At 34.8% G+C, this 16,627-nt stretch overlaps 3 protein-coding genes across 4 annotated transcripts in view; 1 reads left to right on the top strand and 2 right to left on the bottom strand.

The window, feature by feature from the left end:
- The window catches only part of LOC124175797 (serine/threonine-protein kinase tricornered), a 113,179-nt gene extending 111,445 nt beyond the window's left edge, over positions 1–1,734 (bottom strand). Inside the window, exon 1 of the mRNA XM_046556335.1 lies at positions 1,590–1,734. Within this exon, the coding sequence (XP_046412291.1) occupies positions 1,590–1,591 (2 nt within the window). The 5' untranslated portion in view covers positions 1,592–1,734. The remainder of the gene's footprint in view (positions 1–1,589) is intronic.
- Positions 1,735–2,140: 406 nt separating this feature from the next.
- On the top strand, positions 2,141–6,209 carry LOC124175800 (transcription initiation factor TFIID subunit 11). 2 transcript variants are annotated; one of them, XM_046556346.1, is made up of 6 exons: positions 2,141–2,446; positions 2,634–2,780; positions 2,992–3,245; positions 3,336–3,423; positions 3,709–3,805; positions 3,997–6,209. In XM_046556346.1, the coding sequence occupies exons 2-6, from the start codon at positions 2,637–2,639 to the stop codon at positions 4,128–4,130; spliced, it is 717 nt and encodes a 238-aa protein (XP_046412302.1). In that variant the 5' UTR covers positions 2,141–2,446; positions 2,634–2,636; the 3' UTR covers positions 4,131–6,209. The 2 variants fall into 2 exon arrangements, with proteins under 2 accessions (XP_046412302.1, XP_046412303.1); XM_046556347.1 differs by having other exon boundaries at positions 2,147–2,446; positions 2,634–2,771.
- On the bottom strand, positions 4,782–16,604 carry LOC124175794 (ER degradation-enhancing alpha-mannosidase-like protein 3). The gene is made up of 18 exons (XM_046556326.1): positions 15,587–16,604; positions 15,204–15,431; positions 14,577–14,622; positions 14,399–14,499; positions 14,241–14,280; positions 13,685–13,797; positions 13,448–13,601; positions 13,199–13,327; positions 12,945–13,116; positions 12,608–12,765; positions 12,290–12,394; positions 11,516–11,860; positions 11,238–11,399; positions 11,036–11,134; positions 10,382–10,699; positions 9,995–10,208; positions 9,755–9,867; positions 4,782–8,182 (listed from the first exon to the last, which is right to left on the bottom strand). Exons 2-18 carry the CDS (start codon positions 15,323–15,325, stop codon positions 6,548–6,550), a joined length of 4,026 nt encoding a protein of 1,341 aa, XP_046412282.1. The 5' UTR covers positions 15,326–15,431; positions 15,587–16,604; the 3' UTR covers positions 4,782–6,547.
- Between the last annotated feature and the right edge of the window lie 23 nt (positions 16,605–16,627).

Raw genomic sequence — 16,627 nt, 5'->3', positions numbered from 1 at the left:
GGACAATGCGAGGAGTGCAGGGACGAGTTTTTGCACGAGCTTCAAGGGCATTGACCCGTATATATACTGCGGCGCCTACGACTCTAATGCACTGGTCTAAACGCACGTACACAACTAAAATTACTTTAAATGGAAGAGGAGTCGAAGAGTTTTTGGTCGTAAATTATATGAACCGTATCGTAGCAGTAACGACACACCGATGATGATAGTAATGATGATGACTATGATGACGATGCGTGGAGTTGTTATGAAACTGATAAACCGAGGTTTCGTTTGTAATTTCGATGCAGCTAGCTTTTTATTATCGGCGCTGAAACGCGGCGCTGAAAATCGCAATTTTTTTTCAATTAGGAATTTCGGTACAACGACTGTGTGATGATTAGATTAACAAAACGAATTAGTGTAAACCGAGCGTATATTTTCTCCGAGCGGGAAGATTCTTCAATCGGAAAATTTAACAAACTTGAGTCTCTATTCACTCTCGGAAAGTTAGAGAAGCTTTGAAACGGGAGGCATCGATATTCGTTTAGCAGATGTCAGGGAAAGAATTAAGGAAAGTGTATCGGATGTGGTAAGATAAAACTTACGTGTCTGATATTTCGACCGCACAGGCGGAAAGGAAAAAGGTCGAAAACTCGATCTCGTATACAATAATAACTTCACCTTCTCTCTTTTATTTCCAAGATATCAAAAACAGGGATATTGTATACTGAAAATTGACAGGCCAAGACAGAATTTTCGACGTCGTTTGAAAAAATTGTCAATGTAATTACATACACAGGATACAGACTTATGTACGTATCTACGTACGTACGTCAAACCCGCATTTACATTCGACTCCTCATTCGTGCAGGCGTCTAGTTTGACTTACCTACGTATGCATAGGTACTTTAAATTCTAGTCTTCGTGTACCTGAGCGTCTACGATCAGAATAAAGACCCGAGTTTCGAAAATGGTATAGGTGGGTATTACATGTGTGCATTGTATACAGTAACAGGCGAAAAATGACAGCGTACATACGTGTTTACCTAAAAACACGCCTATAAATTGGCTCATTATTTTTTGCGACAATGGTATCTATCTGGCCATGTGCGAAAAAACGACAATCAAGTTTTGTACGCGCGTCTGTCTGTATAAAAAATGACGTATACGTAACGCTATTATTGCAGAGATTGCGGAGTCGCGATTGAGAATAACGAGATGAATCGCAACGCGGTAAATGGCAAACAATTAACCGTGCTGAGTAATAAAATGCGAAACAACCAAGCTGCTAATCAAAATGCGTTGTCGAATTCTCGGTACGCGATCTGTTACATTTTCGATGGCAGAAAAGGAATGAGAATAAGAATAAAAAGAAAAGATTGGTAAACCGGTTTTTTACGCAGAAACATCAAAGAACAAAACCCGCTGCAGGCTCTCTCCGACTTTTCAGTAATATAACATGACCAGTTTGACGGTTCCAATATGGAACTGTGCCATTTTTAAAGCGCGTTGGTTATTATACAGAAGATGTTTTTTTTTCCAACTAGTGTAAACGTGAGTCCGTAAATATTATATTACGTATCGATGAGGAGGAAAGAGATACTCACATTTTAACACATCAACACGAAGAGTTGGCCGACATTAACGAGGGTTGAATGCTTGGTTGGCGAAGAACGAAGATTTCCGTTCGATTTCCTCGTTAATACGAAATCCAAATAAATATGCAAGAGGGAGAGGTAACTGAAACACTGTACTGTGTTTGTATTGTGTATATCCACCTGCACCTTTTCCTCCTCCTTCCTCCTCCTTCTCAAAGCCGCAACACTTGGCAAATGTCCGAGAGCCGTCTAAAATTCAACTTTGCCGATGTGTGCACAAGCGGTAGGTGGGTATATTTACCCCGTTTACGCGGCGATGTACTCGACCCCTTTCGCCGTTAAATCACTCGGCTGTTAATAACCCCGATTGGGTAACCACGGCGTAGAAATTTTTACGCGAAACGCGACCGAAAGTACGAGAAAATTGTTAAAACAATCGAGTATTGACAAATGCGGCGTCGCGACACCGCCGCAACATTTCTCTCGCGATTGTTTCGATGGTTTGTGCTGCCGCCGCGCGGGCAACTTCGGAACTAACGAGGCGAACCTTACCCAGCGTATTTACGTTTCATCATTGTCGCCAATTTACGGTCCCAACGATTACGATCGTGACGACGATTTATTGATGGGGATTCTCCGTAGTCGGTTGTCGATATTTGCCGCTACTTTTGATAACCTCGGTGTAGTAATTTTGAAAAAGATAAATCGTCGCAAAGGCAGGTCACGCAGGTCGTGACGTCATTCGTGCAGTAAACACTCTCGTTCTGTCAAATCAGTCAATATCGCGCTACAAAAGCGGTTCAAATCAAATTATCTTCAGGGTTTAGGACGCGTCAGCTGACCGGACTGTTGCTGTTAAAAACATCGTGAGTTTCGTTACTTCTTCAGCCCTCCTTTGGACAGATTTTATTTCATAATTACACCGATTATAGTGTTCGGCTGTTTCTAACCTATATGCATGTGTACAAAATTTCACCGATTTTCAAAATTTATGCAATTTTGTATTTCATAGAACATTTTGGCCTTTTATTTTTATGAACTTTATTGCTTCAGAGAATGGATAATATTTTTGGTAAAGATGATTCTGGGAACGAAAGCGAGCTTGTCGATATTGAAGATAAGGACAGTCCGTCTAGACCCTCCGGAACCAGAGACAGCGATGGCATGGATATTGACGACGTTCCTTTGAAGGTGAAAGGAGTAAATATATTGAAATTTTCAGCATCGTACTTTTGCAGTCGATATTGCTAATACGCGGAGAATTTAGAACATTTTTATACTTATATTGCAATTATGAAAATCGAGAACTCGAATTTGCACAAAAATATGAGCAAAGCTGATGATCTCCTCATCTCTTTTCATGCGGTTCTTGTCAAATTGTTTTGAATAATTTGGGGTTTTATTTTTAAAGAATGAACCTGACACTTCAAGTCAGAATTCTCAATCAGACACAGAAGAGTCAAGTCCCCAACAAACTAGTAGCGGAATGCTATCAAGTGACCATATGGACTTGAAGAATGATCCAGAGAGTCAAGACGAGCATGAAGACATTTTTGGAAATGATATAATGCTCCCACATTCGGTACCGACAAAAATAGATGGAAGAAGAGAAAGTAGAGAAAAGAGTAAAAAGGAACTGGAGGAAGAAGAGCGGGAGAAAATGCAGTACGTTAAATATTCACCTTTTTGGTTTCTATTTGTGAGGCGACGCATTTGACAATACGTACAAAATAACTTTCACCATTTTTATTCTAGAGTTTTGGTATCAAATTTCACGGAAGATCAATTGGACAGATACGAGATGTACAGAAGAGCTGCCTTTCCCAAAGCAGCAATCAAAAGAGTAATCAGATTTTATCAAAGCTTTTAGTTAGTTCTGCATTCTCAAAATTATTCGAGGTGTAAATTCCTTGAACAAACTCCTTGTTAAAGAAAAATGCATGTAAGCTTCTTGAAAGATAACCTTCACGAACTAATATTTTACTCTCGTTTTTCTTTCAAATATCTACTCAATGTTGATTGCATGAATTTATTCCGACCAACAATCACAAGGTCAATACCTAATATCTTATTGCCAAAGAAAATGAACAGACGGCTCTTCCATTTTGTTGTTTTCGATTTTTTGCAGATTATGCAGACAATTACGGGCTGCTCGGTATCTCAAAACGTCGTGATAGCCATGTCAGGTATAGCTAAGGTGTTTGTCGGCGAAATTGTTGAGGAAGGTACGATATGAAAAACTATATCTCTTGCACAAAATAATTACAAACTCCGATGTATGCAAATTTCGATGGCTCAAAAAATTGACGAATTTATTGGAGAAAAAGATATTGTAAAATCCATAGTAACTCTTTCGCTGTAAAGAATATAGAGAGCAGAAGCTGAAATAATGTAACAAATATGCACCTGTTTAAAGCTTTGGATGTCATGGAAACTCACGAAGAAACGGGCCCATTGCAACCAAAACATTTGAGGGAAGCGGTACGCAGATTACGACTTCAGGGACAAATACCAAACGGTAGAGCACATAAGGCATTTTTCAGACTTTGAGGAAAGCATGAGCTTTTTTGCAAATGGTCAAGAAAAATGTTATTAAAGTGCAACACGTAGTACAAACGCTTTTGTTATAACAAAAAAGGCTAATAGCTGGAAAAACGTCCAGAAGACTTCCAAAAGCTACAGCCAATGTTAGAAAATGCGAAATGCCAATCAATATCTTATTGTAATAATATTATGTTTATGCATTAGCGTCTAATTTTGAACCTGTAAAAGGTCATTAGAGTTAATTTATTAAATCATAACAGAGGCAATAAATGAAATTCTGTTATGATTTTAGATCTACCTATACAATATAATTTTAACGTTACTTGTAAAATACATTTGAAATCTCTTCTCTTCTCTAGCAATATAAATTTTTTCATCCGAGAGTTATAGTCTAATCTGAAAGCTTTCAATGTATGTTTCCCAAAGAGAATTCTATTCTTGTAACATTGTTCTCTTGACCGACAAATGTAGAAAGAATTATATTTTCTCTTATTGTTACATATAATGAATAAAAAGATATATCACTAAAATCCTGATACCTGTTGTATTTCAACTATGAGAAATACCAAAAAACCATGACTAAATGAATTCGTACTCGGGTATTTTTCGAAAGATAAAATTTTTTCAAAAGTATATCTCGACACGTGCACAAAAAAGCATGATTTATAACGATTTTATTTCCAATAGTCAATAATAGTCATGCGTCACCCCCGTTACCAAAAACTTCATTCCGTAAATATCTTTACTGAAATTGATTTATAGTATACTATGATACAATGTTCTGTATTTTGTTATTCTAATATGTACAAAGAGTTAATCATACTATAAAAATTTGTAGTAACTTTACTTCTCTTAAAATCTTAAATATCCTTATGTTATTTTTGGCAGATAATTACTAGTTATACGGTATTATAATTATCTTATTTTCACTTAACAGTATTTAAGAAAGAGTCATCCAGAATTACAATATATTTATAAGTAAAAAGCTGATATTCATCATAGGATCTTATTTACACTTATAAGTATATGCATTCTCTGATAGCAGTAAGCACGTAAGTATATAACAACTAAAAATTACAACTTAATATTCTTAATTGTTCATCGTACGCTTGCAGATGTTCACTACATTTCAGAAACCATTGCTCATTGAAATGATGGAATATATTTTTATACCACGATATAATATTAAAGAGTAGTTGATAGATCTACTCGCTCGATTACAAATATTATACATTATCATTGTAAAATAGCTAACATAAAGCATTATGTTAGTATTCCTCTGGTAATTAGAAAATTTACTTTACAAATACATACAACAGATATTATACATCTTGCATCGTCTATATCACGAATTAAGAAATATTTTACACAGTTCTATTATTATACTTCATTTCTTTACAACTGGTTAACACACATATTTCAATATCTGTACACTAATCCGCCATATATTATCTATTTAAATTATATCTCAGTTTTCTGTACACGAAATCTGATTAGTTTGTTAAAATTGAAATAAAAAAATCAAACATTCAAGTAGAAATTATAGTTCTCTGATAATTGGTATCATTAAAGTTGCATTACAGATATGTGATTTTTGCAAATAAAAAATGAAATTTCAAGTTTCTTTCTCATCTTTTACCTTTAATGGTTCGTTTTTTTCTGGTTTTTCTTAAGCTAAATAATTATACGATACAAAGCGTAATTATAAAATACTATCCAAATTGTGAATAATAAACACCTTCCGATGCGATAGGAAACTTAGGATAAAATTAAAAGCTTCCAATTATGGATAGTAATAAGTGAATGATATTCACCAGATTTTTTTTCGCTGCCGAAATTTTCATATTTTCATCAACTGTTGAACTTAGTAAAGCAAAGTATGTATATCTTTAGGTTAAATTCACTGTTTCCTGCAGTTTTATACCTTTGACAGTCTACGTACGTATATTCACAACCACATCAATGTGTATTGAACTATCGAAAATATATATACATTATGTAGTTAACAAAACCTCATGCATTGTCTCCAAATTATACACGGCATTATTCGTGGTTTCATTATTATTGCAAGTTTTCAACATAGAGTCCATTTTCGAAAAAAGCACCATTAGTTGATGATTTACAAAAAAGATATAGTTTCGCGCTACGCTTCATGAGTGATTTCAAGTAATAAGTAATCATTGTCATATTTCCCATCTCATGACATACATTGTTAGATTAACTTAATTCTTATTTCTATATGCATAGAAATTTTAGGTATAAAAATGTTAAAGCTCGCATCACTTGAGTCTTGAGCTAATCTTAATTTGTCAATGATTTTTTTTTTCACGGTTTATATTTTACTACCAAGTATCAACTAGTGTAATTGGACTTTTCTTTATTTCAATACATTTATTATCAAACCTATAATCAAAATACCATCATTATAATTCGTCGTCGATATGTTTTTTACCTTCTCTGGTATCGGCATTAATTTTTATTTGCGAGCCAGCATGTTCTTCACTTACGGCTTTCCCGTTTTTCCGTTCTTGATTTCTTCCTTTCTCTTCTTCTTGTTCTTCTTCTTCTTTGCCTCGATACTCATAATTACTCCTTTCTGGGTTAGCATATCCCGTCGATCGTATTTCTTTTTTTTGTTGAAATTCAGAAAATCCTTTCAATATTTTACCTTCATCAGATGCCCACAAAGGTTTTTTAAAATCTTCCAAAGGGTCATTCGAGCGAAGTTGCTCATCGGGTATGTGCTGGGTTTCTAAATTTATTTTTGTATTCAATTTAATTTCATTATTATTACGCATATTACTGTTATCTTTATTATTATTATCATCATTATTATTATTTTGAGAATCACTAATCTCTCTTCGGATGTCTTGTAAAAGCCTCTTTCTCTCGTCATATCTTGCTTCCTTTTTATCGAATTGTTCATCTCGATGTTTGTCGACAATTTCTTTGTCATTTTCAGTGTCCCAATCAGCGCCACGATTAATTATGTCAGATTTTACTTCAGACTTGTCATAGTCCAGATTTTTTAGCGATGAAGAACTAGATTCAGTTGGATTCTCTGCCGCTTTTTCAATCTCGATTAAAATGAAATCCTCAAAATCATCCAAATTCCGTGAGTCTATTACGTTAATCTTGCTATATTCCTGAAGACTTTTGGTTTTCTTGGATTCTTTACTTTCAGTATCATCTGTTCGAGACTCTCCAACGAGAAAATCACCTTCTGATTCTGAAAAGTTAGTCAATTCCAACGAATCACCCAATTCCTTTCTTAGTTGATCGATCAAAATCTCGGATGGATTGTTGGTTTGTATAGCTTTGTGAAGATGATCCAAAAGCACTATGTGTTGACTCATATCCTCGTCTTCTCCTTCGAATATTTCTCTGAGTAATTTACCAAAGAGAGCGTAATTTTCTACTTCAACTTTTCCCGATTCTAACTGCTCGAATAACTGTTCCATTTCTGGGTTTGTTGATTTTAGACTCTTGAGCTTCATTGCAACATTCTTCAGGAACGCCATATCATCCATTTTTGATAATAAATGCTGCTTCAGTAACTCTAATCGCCGTTTATTTATGTTAGTTACTTCATTCGTTTTATCTGCAACTGATAACTCGGGCCCCAATTCACCGAGCTCTTTCAGAAACCAAAGGACTTTGCGTGACAAGTTCATGTTGTTTATGACATCATTGGAGAGTCCACGTTCGGTCTGAACCCACTTGTAATAGCCCTTCATTACAGAGCCTTTAATATACAAACTGGAATCTTTTTTAGTGTTTGCAAATATTTGATTAACAAACATTTTACGCAGGAATCTCCATTTCTTTTCAAAATCTGAGGAATCGGCATGCTCCTGAGGTGTTGACAATGTTTTATCAAGGTTCACTGTTATTCTTATTTCTTCTTCAGTTAGCGTATGTGTTATCTCTGCTTTTAAATGCTGAAATTCTACGATTATCTTCTGGTCCTCCTCTCGTATGATCTCAGTGTGTTTCCCTATCGGAGTAGCAGTGTTGCCCGTTGCAGAATTTTGTTTCAACAAAAACTGTCCCGATTCCTGCCATTATCATACGACAAATTTGAATATATTCAATCCAGGGTTTAAAAACAATAAAAACTGCTGAATATTAGTATAGAGAAGAGTTGTTCAGAATTTACTTAAAAAGCTATTATGTGCTCTTAATAATTATAACTAAAATCTTGAATTTCACGATGCATATCAACTAAATGTTTTGAATAATGAATGTGCTGTATATCCTTTGCATGTACTTAAAATGTATTTTCTATAACTTTCTAGTATAATATGTTTGTTTCATTGCCAAATTGAAATTCGTATCCATTTCTTACAGGAGTAAAATATGTGTGAAAGTCAAGTATACGGTAAAGAATTAAAATAAAAACACGATACCGTAGAATTTATTATCATCTCATGCTCAACTTAAAAAAAATGAGCGATGGTATGATGAAGAATGTTTTTAAAAAAAAGTATTAGGTACCAATAACATGTGGTGTGGCAACAATAATGACAGAATGTAGCTAATTATTACTTTTACTCTATTTATTAATCATAACTTTGAGCTTAAAATGCAACACAATTTTTTCCTTTGCCACACTTTACTCATCGATATAATGTCAGTATGATGAAATAATCGTGTGGTACATAACTTGTATGTCCTAGGTATGTGTACGTAAGTAATTTACAAAAATATATAAAACATATTTATATTCCAATGATACGCATAATCTCTAGCAAAGTCTTGCGTATTGGTAAATCCATCAATATTTAGGAACTTGTACAGGAAAAACATTTCAATTTGCCTACAATTTCAATCTTTTATGAAAACCTGCACGGACTCAACAATTACGTGACTAGAATTTGATTGCGCAAAGTTGAAACACACAATCAGCAAATTTAATTGGGCGAATAAGTAAAAAAAAAAAATCTAAGGAATGATATAAAGCTGATTACAGCATATAATTTTTTACAGCACAAATTCTCATACAAATCTCAACCTGTCCGAGTTAATATGATCAACTGAAGTATATCAGAGAAACGACACACCCTACAGTTTCAAAACTTTCCAGATTACCGGGTTTTAATGCAGAATACAAATTATCGAAATTGAAGGCAAAGTTAAATTTTATTGTCCTATTTCATTTGCAGGAAATCCAGAATGATTCAGCCTGTATACGTAGTATCGAAGTACGTAATATACCAACAGTATACAGGGCATGCCATGAAATTGTTACCCGAATTGATATCTGGTAACTTTCGCAGGTGGAAGAATGTAGGTATCATAAGAAACGGGAACAACATGCGAATAACATTGTATAATAACACAGTTCCTCAATTGCATTCTTCAACATTCTCAGCCACCCTCAGTTTTTGGAAACAAAAATTGGTTGAAGCACCCTGTATTTTTGTGACTTACTTCTGAAAGAGCCAAAGTCAATTTCCGTTAATATTGAGAGAATCAACTCTGACTTTGACTCCATAGAAGTACTGGATTCCATAGAAGAATGTAGTGTAAGTTATAAAGAAGAGTGTATAGTGCTACTTGAATCGCGCTATGAGCCAAATTGCAAAGTATTCGACAAATATAAAGGCTAAAAACCCAGGAATACAAACCTGTGGAGCCATTTGTCGGACAATAAATTCTTTGAACGAGCCTTTAAGTCGCTCAAACATAGACAAGTCGTTGGGAGCTTTGAGCTGGACTTCATCTTTGATTATATATTCTCCTGTAGTGATAAAAATTAATTTTTATTATCTCATATATTTACGTTCACCACGTATTTCATTATCGAACAATACGATTAAAGTGAAATACTTGAACGTGTAAGGTACAGTTTGAAATTGTTTAATTACCAATAGTGACCACAAGTTGCCCACGACTAGCAACTATAGCCTCTAACAATCGTGTAGCTTCTGCATTGAAAAGGAAGACAATAGGTATAACCACATAATCAACCTCATTTCCATCGCCAGACATAGCAAACATTGGAAATGTTGCCGCACTCGAACCAACCACATTGTCCAAAACCACACCTGCCAGTGCACCGGCTTTCTGGATCCGACGGGCCTGTAACAAGAGCACAGATATACACATACTTTAGACGCCTTTAATGAAAAAAGTTTGCAATATCGTACAGCACATTTAATAATAGTTACTGATCTCTTTGAAGGTTGCTGTGTATTAGACACATATGTTCAACAGAACTTACAAAACGCCATCAGGATTCCGAAGTACATTACCTTTTCCACAAACATGCAGTCACCGCGATCCACTATAACAATTTTTCCAACCAGCTTATCTGCGTTTTGAAGTTCTGTACAAGCTGTCGGTGGCTCTGCGTATATGACTTTGCCAGTAACTTTACTGTTTGGGCCTCGCAGCTTGCGTCCAAAGTGAGCAGGACCAGCTAACAATGTCGTTTCTTGTTTAGGATGTGTTGGGAGTGTGAACGTAACAGCTTGAGGCTTTGTTTCCGCTTGCTGGGTCTGCATCTTACTTAGCTCGATCATTTCTTGCATAAATAGAAGCCCTTCCTCTGCATCTTGTGCAGTATTTGCCTGAAATATATTAGCAAACTATATTTAATATATATTGGAGAATTAGATAGGAGAGCATGTTCGCCTCAAAAGATTAGAATCGTATATCCATTCTCAAGGTGAATTCGATTTACAGAAGAAGCGAGCACTAAGTGCGATTCTTCTTATTTTCCTATCTTGCTGTTGGTAAAAAACTGGGAAATCTGTACTTAATGCACATTTTTGGATGATTTTTTTGTTAAAGATCCCAGCATTGAAAACACCAATACTATACATTTTCTATACATCTATGTGCAGTGCACTGTTATTCAACAATTGGATTGCTAGAATAGAGTTAGCTGATCATAATTTACGAACGTTTGCAAATGTGTGTAAAAGCTGAACACGCCCATCAGCCCGCGTTATAATAGTGATACCCATGTCACTAAGTAGTGATAAGTGTTCCAAATTGTTTGCCTGAACAGAAAATGTTAAGTAATTATAGATCAACTTGTGAATATTAAACCTTTAGCACAATATCGAGGAATTGGTTATCATTGCAACTATGAAAATCGCTTACTTGAAATTGCGAAGCACTTATTTTCCGCTTTAATGTTCGCCTTGGACATACATCTTCCACCATATTTCGTAACGGTTGGCGTACAGAGGCTGGGAACAAATGTAGACTGTTTGGACACGTCCTGTCAAACTCATCTACATCTATTATATCCTTTTCAAAACCCTGTGTTACATACAAAGAAATGCGAGTAAGAAAATTTTGTGATAAATAATATCATAAAAATAAGCACGGCAATTATTTTAACAGTAAAACAAACATCGTGATGGTGAATAACTCACCGAAGACGTATTTGAACCAATGGAAGCTAAGGTCAATGGTAACAAGTGACCTTCTGTAGTGAAAACAAATTCGTCTGGATCAATCACTAATTCGCTAGGCTCAGCAAATAATAAAAATAAATATTTGAATGTTTCAGATAGTACAAAGCTGTCCATGGTATCATCATTTTTATTAGTACGGACGTCAGAAACGGCTGCGTAACCGCAAGAAACTCTAGCATAGGTTTGCAGACTTCTGAGCACTTTACGACCCACGCCCAAGTAGTAATGATCACCAGTTGCTCGGTACAAAAAATATGTAGACTCTAAAAACTCTGGTCTCAATGGGTGATGACCCCAATGTACCTGTAAAGTGAATTTCCATGTAATAACAGTCGCGTAATTAAATCTAACACACACACAAAAAAAAAAAGGTGTGTTGATATGTCAGGGATGTAAAAGTAAGAAAAGTTTAAATGAACAAATTAATATGCTACATTACATAGGTTTCTTAAAAGTTTTGTAACTTATTCTATATAATGTGAAGGAGCCTTGTAGTTTGGCCATCGTCATCAGTCAATGTGAGCTCTACTAAAATGACCCAAGTCTTAATTATACTCGTTTGAATTTATGTTTCTAGACTGAACAAGATTCGATTTTTTCAAGAATTTCGTAGGAATATTCCCAACAGAACAAAATTGGCGATAATATTTGATTTGTGGAATCTAGGGCTTTTAAAACTTTGAATCATGTAACTGTTTACGACTGAGAGACGGTAATAAATAAAATTTTTACTTGGAAATCTGTTGTAAATGCTTCTGGAATGAAATTGTGCCTCTGCATAACTTGATACAGCATTTCGTGAGTTTCAACAGCTGGTTTTATGTCTCCTTTCAATACCTGTAATAATAAACGGATATACTAATCGTTAGGTTACAGAAAACGACTTTATAGTAAACGTGATATTATTCTATCACAATGATAAGTTTTTATTCTTAACTATGGAGCTTTGTGTTCAGAGAATGACATTTAAAAAAAGTGGTAAGTAATCGGTAGCTGATATTATATTATTCAGATTGTACATAAATTTAAATTTTCAAAAGAATTGCACACCTGCAAACCTGGCCAGAAAGCTAACAGTGCGTCCATAAAATTTTTCGAGTTCGTATTAGGCCTATGCATGTGGACATCCAACAACATCGGCCCTTGACTTATATATTTCATCACAGCTTGGTAATGCTTGTTGAATCTCCCCAAGTACTTTTCGTCACCTAAGAAAAATGTGAAAATTAATTATTGGTAATTGAATACTCAGAATGACGAAAAGCTATGTTTGAGACTGCTAAATAAATGATTCTACTAGACATTTATTAGTAGTTCACCAATTCTACGCATAAATTGGTAGGTGAATTAACATTTCATAGAATATTGTTCAGCCAGTGATACGTGCCTAGTAGAATATATGCTTTGAGACAATATTCGTAGTATGAGTCTATCCCAGCACCAACACCAGAGTCTCGACGCACCCAATCTCCAGAGTTAACGTTCAATACAGAACCCATCAAGTCTGTACCTCGATGGCGCATTCGCCAAAGACTGTCCATTGCCCGCTGCGCCTTTTCCTTTATGAAACAAATAAGCATGGAAGATCATATTTGATATCTAAGAAAACTCAGATGTTATAGCCGAGTGGGAGAAACATACCTCAAAAATCGGCTCTCCAGTTAGTCTGGATAATGCAGCCATCTCTAAAATCATGCTTCCAGCACAAGCAGTACAGGTTTCTCTGGTTGCTTCAAGAGGTATACCCTTCATCCCATTCTTCAGATTTATCTATCAACAATAAGGATTGAATGAGAAAAAATACGTTAAGATCAAAATGGATAAGAAACAATGTATTCAAAACAATGAGATCTTCATACTTGCAAAGAATTGGTTCGTAATTATATTTACCCTGCCATATGGAATACCAGTTGTTGTGTTAAATGCAGGCAAAAATCTGTATCCCAAATCCTTAGCAAGGTCCAAAAGCTCGCCTCTGTACCAAGGCATGATGTCCGCTCGTTGCTGCATGTATTCAGCTAGTATATGACTGCTCAGCAGTCCTCTGTTATCAAAAATATAAAATATAAGTTAAACACGTTGTTATTATAAATACAGTATATTTGGAAGTTCATTGATTCTATTTACCCAAGTACTCTTATGTTGGTTTCAAAAAGGGAGACAATCACGTCTGTCTCAAAAGATACGTCTCTGATTACCAACTTGACGGCATTTTGAAATTCTTCCAAGTCACCCAATAGCTAAAAAGTTTTTAAATTTATTTAATAGAGTCGATGTGAAAATGTGCAGACTACCAAATAAATACTCAGATTTACAGAAATATAGTGATGAGCAAAAATAAATTAATAATATTCCAAGACGTTGTTTATTCCAATCAGATTACTTGATGTAAATCGCAATCATAAGCTAAGCGAATTATTTATGCGTGCGATAATCAATCCAAACGCTAAAAACGTGAGAAACATTTTATAACAAATACAAAACTCTCAATATTCACGTTGAATTGTGAGGTTTGACTGCATTTGGCGCATAATGCAATGTCTTTAACTGCAATTTGAAATCAAATTTCATGGTATGTAGAATTGTTAGAATACTGTAACTGAAACATTAGAATTTTCCAATTGCAAATAATTGAAGAACATCAACTTCAATTGTCAGTTCTACATAATATTCAATCACTCACCACAAGAGTGTCCATTGCATCCACCAGTGTTAATGAGAAGCTGAAATTCAATAAACAATTACTTTAGACTTTATCGATTCTTAGAATTTTATACAACTGACGAATGATTTGAATTTTGGAATCATTGCTTGTGATAAATATCTCCAAATATTGCTTACTTGCCGAGCGTAGTATCAATATCACCTCTATCTGGCTCTGATCCTCGATATCTCCCTTTACAGCTCAATGGCATCAGCTCATCAGCCGGATATGCATTGTCCTTTAAAAAATTGCAATTTAAGAAGCGCTTATTCAGCACTTTACAAATCTAAGAACCTTAGAATTTCAAATACTTACCATGTAAGCATTGTATCCATGATAAAACATGTCCCGTGCTTCCTCCCTAAAAAGAAATCACCAGTTTTGTCAAACCTATCTACATTTTAAACGAAACATTTGGCCATACGTAAATAATTTGATTCTAGATATCGTTGGAAAACCTTGCAAGATACAGGCAAAGTGTTTGCTAACCGTGAGTATAATAAGTATTGACCGTTTACAGTTAAGAAAGTTGCTTGACCTTTATATCAATAAAAAATCAACCACCAAAAAAGTGACAGTAAGGCTGGAATAACCTTGAAAAATCCAACGCTTTCAATTATTGTAATATCCTTCCAAATAGAGCAAAAATATTTATTTTTTTCTGTCCAGAAATTTAATAGGCCTAGTTAATAAATAGAAAATATTTCACTGTTACCCAAAGTTTGGAATATAAATTTTCCCAGTAGTTAAAAGAAACTTCAAGTATAGTTTCCTATGTGAATAGATAACTGCTATCAATATTTTACTACTCCTCCAAAATCATGCCTTCCTCTCAGTAACGGTGAAAGAAATTTTTCGTTAAAACGCCCATAGATAAAATATTACATAAATCTGTTTGGGTAGTGACACGAGTAATAATTCATGCCAAATATAAATACTCACTTTAACGCTTCTCGTTCTTCCTTGCTCATGTACTCAATGGGGTCATCCTCAGAAGCTCTTACTATCGATATGAAAGCGCATCCAAAGAGTAGGATCCCACATATCGATGCAGCATGAGCCATTTTAATTGATCACTTTCTATTTTCTGTTGTCAAGATATCAACACTTTCAGAAAATGATAGGGCATAGTTTTGCGATGATTTGGATCCAAACGTAGTCAAGTTCAAACTGTAATTAATCGATATATATTACTTTCTACATTAAAGGTTTTTAACTTCATATGCAAATTTCAATTTCTTAGTACGTGTCTGTTTATCGTCATCTGAAGCCTGTTGATCTTATTATTATGATTACTATTATTATTATATACAGTAAGTATTTACCTAATTTGATGGTTTATCCAATTCTTATTATTGTTAGTTTTATTGTTTTTGTATTTCAATTTTTACTTATCACACTTCTATTTGTTACAGATAGTTCCAAACTGGTGAAAAACTATTTTTACGTATCTCACTGATGTCTATTATTGTTTTTGGGCGGTAATATTTACTAGTACTTGTGTATAGGAGAATGTTTTCCCTCAGTGAAGGAACTAACAATTTCTCGGAGAACAATAATAATGGTATAATGAGACAGCATAAGGTTTCAAAATAATGTTAAATATATAATTCTTGTGACGAATTACCGAGGTATTTACGTAAAAATTTACCAGTTCGTAACTTGCCAGATGGTGCAGAAGCACGATAAGAAATAAACTCAACACACCTCACAACTGATTACACATTTTTATCAAGGCCAGATGATGTGGCTGTCAGTCGAACATCAAACACTTCACAAACCCAGTTGAGAAAGTCCGTCGATTTGTAGAACGAGTATTAGGTATACGTATGTTTACTTATATTACCTTACATAGCCGAAATACATTTATACACCTTTTCGAGGTGTTTGACTTTTAACGTTCCAATTTTATTCACACTGTTCATAGAATTTAACAATAACGTTGAACCAATTTAACAGTTTGTGATCCGCAACCTAACCTCAGTGATAAAAACTAGAGTAAAGTAAAGCCGCTCAAAGAATAAGAGCAATCCATTATTCACTCCCACTGTTGCGCGGATGTGGAACTCGGATTCTACAGTCTGAGTCACAAACAATCAAACTTGCATCGAAACTTGTAAGTCTTGTACAGCCTTGACGAAAATGTGATGAAATATTTTATTTTAAAAGACTACTGATATAACTTCAGATTTTAAGAACCGAGACTCTGGCAATTCATGGTTTCGCAAACGTGGTACTTTTAGGGATTTTTAAACATACATCATACTTGTTTCAAAAACCAGAGTCTCGCGGTCTTGGAAAAGCCAACTTTTACCGTTATTCATGAATAAACGCTGTCTGGTTTTGATCCACATGCAGAATGAGAA

Source organism: Neodiprion fabricii, chromosome 2 (genome assembly GCF_021155785.1).
Source record: "Neodiprion fabricii isolate iyNeoFabr1 chromosome 2, iyNeoFabr1.1, whole genome shotgun sequence".
Taxonomy (NCBI): Eukaryota; Metazoa; Arthropoda; class Insecta; order Hymenoptera; family Diprionidae; genus Neodiprion; species Neodiprion fabricii.
The sequence above is the reverse complement of the archived record's forward strand: the minus strand, read 5'-3'. Positions and strand labels throughout refer to the sequence as shown.

What these genes read in the sequence shown, in the direction of transcription:
- LOC124175794 (XM_046556326.1), bottom strand. Translation starts at nt 15,325, where the DNA reads ATGGCTCATGCTGCATCGATATGTGGGATCCTACTCTTTGGATGCGCT. An exon ending in TAAGTGCTTCGCAATTTCAA is followed by an intron (nt 11,135 to 11,237) that starts GTAAGCGATTTT and finishes TTTTCTGTTCAG; the next exon opens with GCAAACAATTTGGAACACTT. An exon ending in TTTTACACACATTTGCAAAC is followed by an intron (nt 10,700 to 11,035) that starts GTTCGTAAATTA and finishes AATATATTTCAG; the next exon opens with GCAAATACTGCACAAGATGC.
- LOC124175800 (XM_046556346.1), top strand. Translation starts at nt 2,637, where the DNA reads ATGGATAATATTTTTGGTAAAGATGATTCTGGGAACGAAAGCGAGCTT. An exon ending in TTCCTTTGAAGGTGAAAGGA is followed by an intron (nt 2,781 to 2,991) that starts GTAAATATATTG and finishes TTATTTTTAAAG; the next exon opens with AATGAACCTGACACTTCAAG. An exon ending in CCAAAGCAGCAATCAAAAGA is followed by an intron (nt 3,424 to 3,708) that starts GTAATCAGATTT and finishes GATTTTTTGCAG; the next exon opens with ATTATGCAGACAATTACGGG.